At 40.4% G+C, this 9,843-nt stretch overlaps 1 protein-coding gene across 1 annotated transcript in view; it reads right to left on the bottom strand.

Annotated features, from left to right (window-relative positions):
• LOC132838447 (taste receptor type 1 member 3) overlaps nucleotides 1-4,911 on the bottom strand; it is a 5,735-nt gene extending 824 nt beyond the window's left edge. The window contains exons 1-8 of the mRNA XM_060858762.1: nucleotides 4,700-4,911; nucleotides 3,722-4,022; nucleotides 3,257-3,613; nucleotides 1,850-2,275; nucleotides 1,564-1,767; nucleotides 1,355-1,475; nucleotides 445-815; nucleotides 1-355 (exon numbers count right to left, since the gene is read on the bottom strand). The exon at nucleotides 1-355 is cut by the window's left edge and continues 824 nt beyond it. Of these exons, the coding sequence (XP_060714745.1) occupies nucleotides 1-355; nucleotides 445-815; nucleotides 1,355-1,475; nucleotides 1,564-1,767; nucleotides 1,850-2,275; nucleotides 3,257-3,613; nucleotides 3,722-4,022; nucleotides 4,700-4,911 (2,347 nt within the window). The remainder of the gene's footprint in view (nucleotides 356-444; nucleotides 816-1,354; nucleotides 1,476-1,563; nucleotides 1,768-1,849; nucleotides 2,276-3,256; nucleotides 3,614-3,721; nucleotides 4,023-4,699) is intronic.
• Between the last annotated feature and the right edge of the window lie 4,932 nt (nucleotides 4,912-9,843).

Genomic DNA, 9,843 nt, shown 5'->3' with positions numbered 1-9,843 from the left:
ATATTACACAGTAGATCAGGCTGGCGATTGTAATGTCTCTGGCAAAGTTGTACTGCCTGACCGGTTTCGGTGCCATGAAGGTGCACATGAAGCAGATCAAGGCCAGCAGGCCATTGAAACCCAGCATGAGGCCAAAGTTCAGTATGGGTTCAGTGGGGCAGGGCAGGAACCTTGTAACAAAATTAACTTCCAGACTGTCTACCCAGTTGGTCAGTGAAGGCCCTTCAATGATAAACCAGCCAACGAGCCCTGACTGAACACCACAACATGCTAGCACCAGACCCCAGCTGCCAAGGCCTTGCATGTTCTCCATGTTCTGCAGAGCTTTTTCAGGGAACTCACACACATAAACAATCTGTCAACACAAGAAGTAAGAAGACAGGGATCACATACATATTGAACAGCATCTCTACATATACTACAAATTAGATTTTTTTAGCTCACCTGCATAGAGATAGCCAGGAGGGTGGACAGTGCTGCAGTGGGGAACAGTACATACAGAAGTATCTGAACACGGCAAATGACATCATTCGGCTGCCCCAGGTACAGCACCAGACCAATACAGCTTCCCATTAGACTAAGCAGACCCAAGCCACATAGTGGTCCTCCCAGTGCTTTCAGGAGCGGTGTCCCTCTGTTTTGGAAGAACAGGATGCCCATCGCTGCCTGACAAGACAGCAACAGAAGTCCAGCCAGGATCAGAGCTACTGATTCAAAGGAGGTCCAAGCCAGGTATTCATAGGTGGGAAAGACACAGCTGGTACTGCGGAACGTGGACCACTGGCGTGGAGGACATTTAGTGCATTGGATATCGTCTTTGAAGGAAGGAAAATAAAAAGATTTGAAAGTGGTTTTGATATATTTAACCACACAATATCTAACATCCATTCTAATTTCTGTTACGTAATTCATTCAACTGTGTAAATTAGAGAAAGACAGATGATTGGTTGTCAGAGAGTAATGCGTAACCAATCAAGCATTGCTTTAGTAAGTGAGTGAGTTATGCTTTTGAGGAATAATAATAAATTGCAGTAAGGAAGGTCAGTAAGCACAAACTAGGAAATGCTTGACAAGTGAAAATAAAAAGACATCAAGGTTCACAAGCTAAGAAACTGTTCCTTCAACATACAAAAGTAGCTGTTCATTAATTAATATATTATTTCTATTGATATATATTTATATACTAGAAAGCCTTTACTGATGACGAGTTAAATTAATGAGTACACACGCCTCAATGGCATTGTTATAAAAAGGTACCAGAAACAATAATATTAAAAATGAACAAATTTAGGACTGGGCAGGATTTGTCATAATTCTCTGCTGTATTCTAATAAAAACTTTGATGGAGTCTCACCTGTTCTGTTTTGGAAGGTTCCTTCTAAACAGTCACTGCAGTCAAAGCAGCAGGAATAAAATCCTTTAACTATACGCACTTGTCCTGATAGACAGTCGGAGGAGCATCTAGATGTGGGGATCTGTTATGAAGTTAGATTTAATGTCAGATTTATATGAAAAAATAAACTATAAATAAATTCATGAAGACCTCAGAGGTTTCTTTCATACCGTATTATTATTCGTGTGCCATTTTATCAGTTTCTTATCAATCGTCAGGTTCTGGACGAAGGACCCAATGTTTTTGAAGCTCACAGTGTTGTTCTGAAAGACCCAGGCTAGCAAATCATAGCCGATATTCGGGTTTCCGTCTGCGTCAAAATTAATTTGGGTTCCATTCAGTGTCATTGAAACCTTCTGTACCCATGGCAGCAACTGTGAACAAAAGAAAACCCAAACATAAGTGTAAAATTGGATAATTTTGTGAATAGCTTATAGATTTAGTTTGAAATCCTACCTGCCAGGGATAGATAGTATCCTTCTTGTAATATCTGGTACACATGCTTGAGTTACAGCCGAGCATGTTGTGCATCGCATAGGCCACGCTGTAAACAGCAGAGTAGACGCTGAAGGCGGTGCGCCGCACCAGCTCTGTTTGTACAATGCTCACGTTTGCTGGTGAAAGACTCCAGCAGTCTGGACAGGGGTTCTCCAGGGGAGAGACGTCAGCATTTGGCTGTGTGGTATGCATTCTGAGTCTCTCTTGCTCCATGTTTGTGAAAAGCTGTTGTACATAAGGGCTGAGCAGGCTGACGGGTTGGGACATGTCGGTGAAGCCCAGCACGGTGCCGATGGTCTGAATGCCAGGCAGTGTGACGATGCTGCTGTGTACAGCCCACGCTGTGCTCGCTAACCAGACTCCTGTCATGTTCCTCCTGATTACCTGCAAAAAGAAGTAAAGATCCTCTGGTGCTAAGAATATTATTACCCTGTACTTTAACCTTATTTTTGACTTAAGCTACGTGTATTTAATCAGTAAATCTAGAAAAACTGATCAGTACTTAGCAGTGTAATATATGAGATCCATCATCAGTGCGATTATAAACGAAGAGCATTTGAAATCTTTATTTTTATACTAGCATTGTTTAAAAAAGATGGAACAAATCATCATACAGTGGGTGTAAGTCACGTGACAGGAATGAAATCACCTTTTGTTTTATTTCTATTTTTGTTAGCTCAAAACTTCTGTAATTCAATTTGTTATGAGTATTGACTGTAAAAACTGCACAAAAGAATTGTGTGGGATTTCTGTTGGCTTGGTCCTAATCAGCCTGATGTTATGAGCCATCCAGAAGTGTTTATTTTTATTTTATTTGTCTTTATTTATTATTTTACTATTATTTATTTATTTATATTATTTATTAAAGTCTTGTTAATACCTTCACATGTGTGTGAGTGCACAGATGTTTTCACTTTTATTAGGGAAAGCATATGTTAAAAGTTACACTTGGGTGCTTAAACTTTGCATACCCTTAGGACCGAAAGACTAATGCAAATAAATGTAAATTACAGCAGAAAGACATTTAGCGTGTTGGGTTTCACAGATGATCCAATCGATCGGAAGCTCAACATTGTATTAGTTTTTTTTAAAAAAGTAAAAACATGCATCAAAATTGAATCTTGACTTCTTGGTCTGCAAAATATCTTTTTAAATTCGTAACTATGATATACAACTGAATATTCTGTAATAAATTGCTTGGACAGCTTAATGCTTTTTAATAAATTGGAAAATAGCTGTGGGGTAAGATGAACGAAACACTTCTACATCACAACATGTACACAATCATTTTTGCAGTATTATTGCAGTACATAGTCATATTTATTTTATAACGAAAAATCACCTCGCCGTATGTTTCTCACGCACCTCACTGAAGAAGGCGGCCGTTGCTTTGGAGGATGCAAACACCACCACCACGCCCACTTTGACCTCTACTATGCCGTCCAGGATCTCTGATATGGTGGGCATTGGGTCTTCATAGACTGGTATCAACCCCTCGTAGGCTACACAAATTCCCCCGTCTGCAGCGTTTTGGGACACCTGCTGTTGACCCTCTTTGCCATAAGTCTCATCACTTCCGATCACCGCCACCCAGTTCCAGCCGAACTGCTGCAGCAGCTGAACCATTGCCAAGGCCTGCCAGCTGTCAGTGGGGGCAGTACGCATGAACGACGGGTATGTCAACTTGTCACTGAAACTATTACTGGTGGCTCTGTAGCTAACCTGTAGGGAAAGCAGCTAGCATGAAATTGTGTTACAGAACTGTCCCAACATAACATGTGATAAACTCTTGTTTCCTCTCTGTTTCACACACTTGCCTTTCAAACTTACCTGTGGCATCAGGAAGAAGCTCACCAGCTGGCCAATGACATTTGCCATCTCAGAGCTGTACGGCCCAATGATGGCATGGACTCTGGTCTTGTACTCTGTGTAGTTACACATGACGTCCAAAATGTCGGAGTTGTTTGTGGTGAAGAAAAGCAGCGTGGGCTTCATAATAATGGCAGACTGCCCGCAGTCATCATAGGTCTCAAAGCCCAGCTTAACGTTAGGCAGAAGGTCAGGCTTGGCGTTGATCTCGTCAATGGTGTACTTCATCACTAATGACAGCGCAAGGCCGTACTGATCGACACTGTCACAAAGAAAAACAAACTTCACTCAGATGGTCTACAAAAACCAAGCCTGGATGATTATTAAAGGAACGCTTCAGTTTTAAGGAAAAGCTTGAACATAAACTTCAAAACAAGTTTCAGCAAACTCGCTTTGTAAAAGACTGAGGTAAAGCTGTAACTTTAGATTTTCCAAAATCTTCAGGACAGAAGAGTTAACACATTGCAGCGTCTCTGTATTGTTACAAGAATAAAATAGACACACTTTTGACTGTTTATTGCTGCTATAATGGAAATAAAAACAGGAACTGACTTGTTTCCTGGATGTTTCACAACATTATACATGACTGTGAACAGATAACACCTTTTCCTAACTTAACCAAAGCACTTAGTCTGCCTTCATTAAAAAGCTTTGAATCAAAATCCTGTTGTATCATACAAGAAAACCTACATTATTGTCTGTGGTAACAACACATAAGCTACAGAAGATAGAAAATATGTTTGTGGTAATTGTATGCAGATCGTCTATGACTACATAAAACCGTTGTGTAACGGATGATGTACATTAAATCTGAAATTCAGTGTTAGTCCAATTCTTATCATTCTTTCGAAGTCAAACTCTATCTAAGCTAGTTCAGCACACCTCCTCTGAGATCTTCAAGACCTGTGAGCACAAATGATTACATCTACAATAGACTACCTCTTGCACTGAATATCGTCCGGTTTCACTCTCTCGGTCAGGTTGCTGGTCAGTCGGTTGATGGGAAAAAGTCCACCAAGCAGAATATCTCCAGGAGACTTGAAGAGATTTGTGGAGATGTTCTGGAACCATGGTGGATTAGCTCCATGAGCAGAATTGAGCAGGCAGAACAGGATCAGCAGCTTCGCTCTTCCAGCTGTTCTGCAAAACATATTCATCAAACAAGAGAAACCGAGTTAATGAGTCAGTTTAACTGGTTCTGTCTCTGCTTTTGGGCAGAGACTAATTTACTTGATGGTCTGGAGACGCTGGTGTTATATGTCCGAATTCTTTGCTCAGGGTCTGTGCTGTGCTACATGTCCGGATATGTATTTAAATCTGTGGTTTACATAAAGCTGCCATCGAACCCACGCAAGTGTATGAAAATCAGCTGGTAGTGTGTTCTGGGTATTGTTTAGAGCTTCTACAATCATTTTACGAAGGTGAAATATTATATCAAATATAATTAAATATTACAAAGAGAAAAGTACTTCAAGCTTTATATATCTATATACAGTAAATATACTGTATATTTATCAAATCTTGATCATTTAATGGCTCTATCATATTTCTGGCTGCAGGACTCATTCATTCTTTCACTTTCACACTGTAATGAATTTAGAGACTTTCTTCAATGTTTTTTGTTGTGGGTTTTTCTCTTTATATACTTATTGGTTACATGCATGCCTATATACATATACTGCATAAGTGAGAAAGGTTAGCCAGCTGCATGTTCTCATATTTCAGTCACTTGAGTCACGTTTGCATGCATTTGCTTGTGGGAATGACTCATAGCTCTTTAGTGAACATTTGGATCAGGGAACAATAAGCAGAAATGCATTATGCCTTTAATGTCAGCATTATATGGAGCAACATCCACACACAAAACTCTTTCACTGAGACTTTTTATGTTTGACCTGAAATGTCAGACATGGTGGATTCTACACTGAGCTTTCTAACCTCTGAGCTTTTACATCAGAGATCAGAGGCGAATATATTGTAAGAAAGCTGTGCTAGCTCATCACTTTCTGTTTCAATCAAGTCATTTATTAAAAATCTCAGGCCACTTTTGATATTCTATGACCTCCGTCACATGCCAATATTACGAGCTGTTACAATCTTCTGGACTGTTCCTGGACCTGTAAGATTAATTAATGTTAAAGGAAGAAGTATCCAGTGTCAGCACTTAACAGGTGTAATATTTTGGAACAATCAGAACAGAAGAGAGACTGCTAAAGGAACAACTGCTTATAGCTACTGTAATGTCAGTGATAATCAGACAGGATGTAACGTGTTCCACGGATGCCTCGTGACAATAAACATGACTAGAAATGGCTAGAAAAGTACCACTTGTCCGTTAACTCAATATGTTTGCAAATTGTGATATTCATTCATTCATCTTCTACCGCTTATCCGAACTACCTCGGGTCACGGGGAGCCTGTGCCTATCTCAGGCGTCATCGGGCATCAAGGCAGGATACACCCTGGACGGAGTGCCAACCCATCGCAGGGCACACACACACACTCATTCACTCACGCAATCACACACTAGGGACAATTTTTCCAGAGATGCCAATCAACCTACCATGCATGTCTTTGGACCGGGGGAGGAAACCGGAGTACCCGGAGGAAACCCCCGAGGCACGGGGAGAACATGCAAACTCCACACACACAAGATGGAGGTGGGAATAAGCCACCGTGCCCCCGCAAATTGTGATATGAGACAAATAAATCACATCGGAACATTGCATACTGGATTGCACAAGGTCTGCAACAGTGGTCCTGAGTGGTCTATATCAGCTCTGGCTTTGTCTTTTAACCATTGGTTAAACATCACTCACTCACCTGTATATAGTTGCTCTGTTATCATTGAAGTCAGTTAGTAAATTTATTCATAATGTACCAAATGTAGGGGTCACGGTGGCTTAGTGGTTAGCATGTTTGCCTCACACCTCCAGGGTTGGGGGTTCGATTCCCGCCTCCGCCTTGTGTGTGTGGAGTTTGCATGTTCTCCCCGTGCCTCGGGGGTTTCCTCCAGGTACTCCGGTTCCCTCCCCCGGTCCAAAGACATGCATGGTAGGTTGATTGGCATCTCTGGAAAATTGTGTGTGAGTGCGTGAGTGAATGAGAGTGTGTGTGTGTGCCCTGTGATGGGTTGGCACTCCGTCCAGGGTGTATCCTGCCTTGATGCCCGATGACGCCTGAGATAGGCACAGGCTCCCCGTGACCCGAGGTAGTTCGGATAAGCAGTAGAAGATGAGTGAGCGTGAGTGTACCAATGTTTATATTTCACATTTCAAATACCCAGCACACTCGTGAGATCCCATGATGCATCGCAATAAGCCCAAAACTGTGCTAGATAATTCTTCCCTAGTTATTCTATTTAATGATGATAAAAACCCAAGATCATCAGCTGTATTATCACTCGAAAATGAATTCCGTTGTGGAAATTCCTGGAACATAATTAATCAACGCTGTGCCGTGGCTACACATTTGCCTACAGTATCCATGTGGAGTGTATGTGTGTTTACATGCCTGCTGTCTCTGCAGATGTTAATTCCAGCATTAGACAATATGCATCATCCCTCTGCTGTGTTAGAGCTAATTTAATCCCTTGTGATTTAGAGGTGTGTGTGAATGAAAACTAAAAAATAAAACACACTCAACACAGAATTTGGTTGATAAAGACCATAGTTTAATGAATTAGTAGGTGGCTAGGCCCTGGCTGGGGTTGACTGGATTACATGTGAGGATGGTGGTTAAAGTAATTGAGATGTTAGGGGACTTGGGCGGTAATCAGAGCGACTGGACTTAGGGCAGTAGCCAGAGTCAGAATCAGAAGCATTATCTTTGCTGGAGCTCAAAGCAATAGGATTGCTAGAAAAGCCTGGAGGAGAGAGAGGAGAGTATGTGCTACAGTCATAGCTGGCATGATGCAGTAGAGTGGATGAAGAGGATAATCTGAGGTAGTACGACTGCAAAGATATTTCGCAGTTATATGCACCAAGGAAAACAAAGACTGTATGTTCACAGATACTCACACACATCACATACAGTATATATACTGTACAGGGGGGCACGTACGGGGGGCATGTACAGGGGGGGCACGGTGGCTTAGTGGTTAACACGTTCTCCTCACACCTCCAGGGTTGGGGGTTCGAGTCCCGCCTCCACCTTGTGTGTGTGGAGTTTGCATGTTCTCCCCGTGCCTCGGGGGTTTCCTCCGGGTACTCCGGTTTCCTCCCCTGGTCCAAAGACATGCATGGTAGGTTGATTGGCATCTCTGGAAAATTGTCCCCGTGACCCGAGGTAGTTCGGATAAGCGGTAGAAGATGAATGAATGAATGAAGAAAGAAAGGAATACTTACACAAAACAACAGGAAATTTCAAAGCTGAAGCCTGAACATAATGGGAAAAACTTCAAACAGGAAAACTTTAATGGAACACTGTAAATTAAGAGGATTTTGGGGATTAGATCAGATCTTTCTGGGACGTCTTGATGAATTGATCTTGAGTCGTTTGCTACTAGTTGCTTGAGTCGATTGCTACTATTTTTCTCCTCTACGGCTCCTGTGAGTATTATTTCTGCAAAGTTATGTAATGATTTGAGTAAAAAGCAGTGACCGTACACCCAGTGTCACAGCAGACGCAGCATGTGATTTGGTCATGGAGAATTTGCATGTGTTTACTGTTGACTGAAACATTAAACCAAAGTATTAATACAAGGTTTGCATACATATTTAGGTTGTTCTGAGTGTGCCACCATTTTCCAAATGTTTTGCATGGCTTAGGGCAGGCATGGGCTTTGGAAATGTTCTACTTCAGGGTTACTTCTCCTACCTTCAGGGTTTGTTCCAGGAAAAAAATCAGTAATTCCTATTCAAATATATTTTTTTCTTTTGGAAGATTATAACTGGTCATAATTATTTATTGTGCTGCTTAATGTTTACTATATACTATACTATACCACACTATACTATACTATAGCACACTATATTATACTATACTATACCACACTATATTATACTATAGCACACTATACTATACTATACTATACTATACTATACTATATTATACTATACTATACCACACTATACTATACTATACTATACTATACTATACTATACTATACTATACTACACTATACTATACTATACCACACTATATTATACTATACTATACTATAATATACTATACTATACTATACTATACTATACTATACTATACTATACTATACTATACTATACCACACTATACTATACAACACTATACCACACTATACTATACTATACTATACAATACCACACTATATTATACTATACTATACTATACTATACTATACCACACTATACTATACAACACTATACCACACTATACTATACTATACTGTACTATACTGTACTGTACTATATATATATATAACAGATCAACCAGGCAACACAGTATTAAATCAAATATACACCAGATTCACAAATATATCAGTATCAACATCAGTCTTGATCCTGGCCTAAACATACACTCACCATCCATTTTAATAGGAGCGCCTGTACATTTACGCAGCTATCCAATCCAATGTCAAGCTTTTACGCATGTTCACATTAAACATCAGAATGGGGAAATATTGGCCCTTGTTATTTTCTAAAATCTGATCTCTGTGATCTCTGACATCACAATTTTACCCATATTTTTAAAAAATAATTCCAATCCAAGTTCAAGAAGCTCCACCCGCAATATCTATGGTTGTCTATACAGCAGATAAAAAGACTGCCAGGAGATTTACAAGTAAATAAACAAGTATTCTGGACTACAATCTTTCCTAATCTGTCTCACGCTCACGTATCTGTCTCATGCCAGTGCTTCATCTTCAGTGCTTAAATCTATGTGAATTTACAGTTTCTCCTCGACAGGGGGCGATCTACAGTCAGAATATGAGAATATCTGAACTGACTGATATGAATTGAGGCTCTGCTTAGAAAGAATGAATAATTTTGTTTCAGGAATATTTCCTTGAGCAATTAAAAAAATTGTTGTGACCTCTGTGGACTTTCTGTGCATGTTCTGCTTGTGCTTGTGAGGGTTTCCTCAAGATTCTCTGTTTTTCTCCC

Source organism: Tachysurus vachellii, chromosome 22, assembly GCF_030014155.1.
Source record: "Tachysurus vachellii isolate PV-2020 chromosome 22, HZAU_Pvac_v1, whole genome shotgun sequence".
Classification (NCBI taxonomy): Eukaryota; Metazoa; Chordata; class Actinopteri; order Siluriformes; family Bagridae; genus Tachysurus; species Tachysurus vachellii.
Note: the sequence above shows the minus strand (reverse complement) of the source record. Positions and strands in the feature narration are given on the sequence as shown.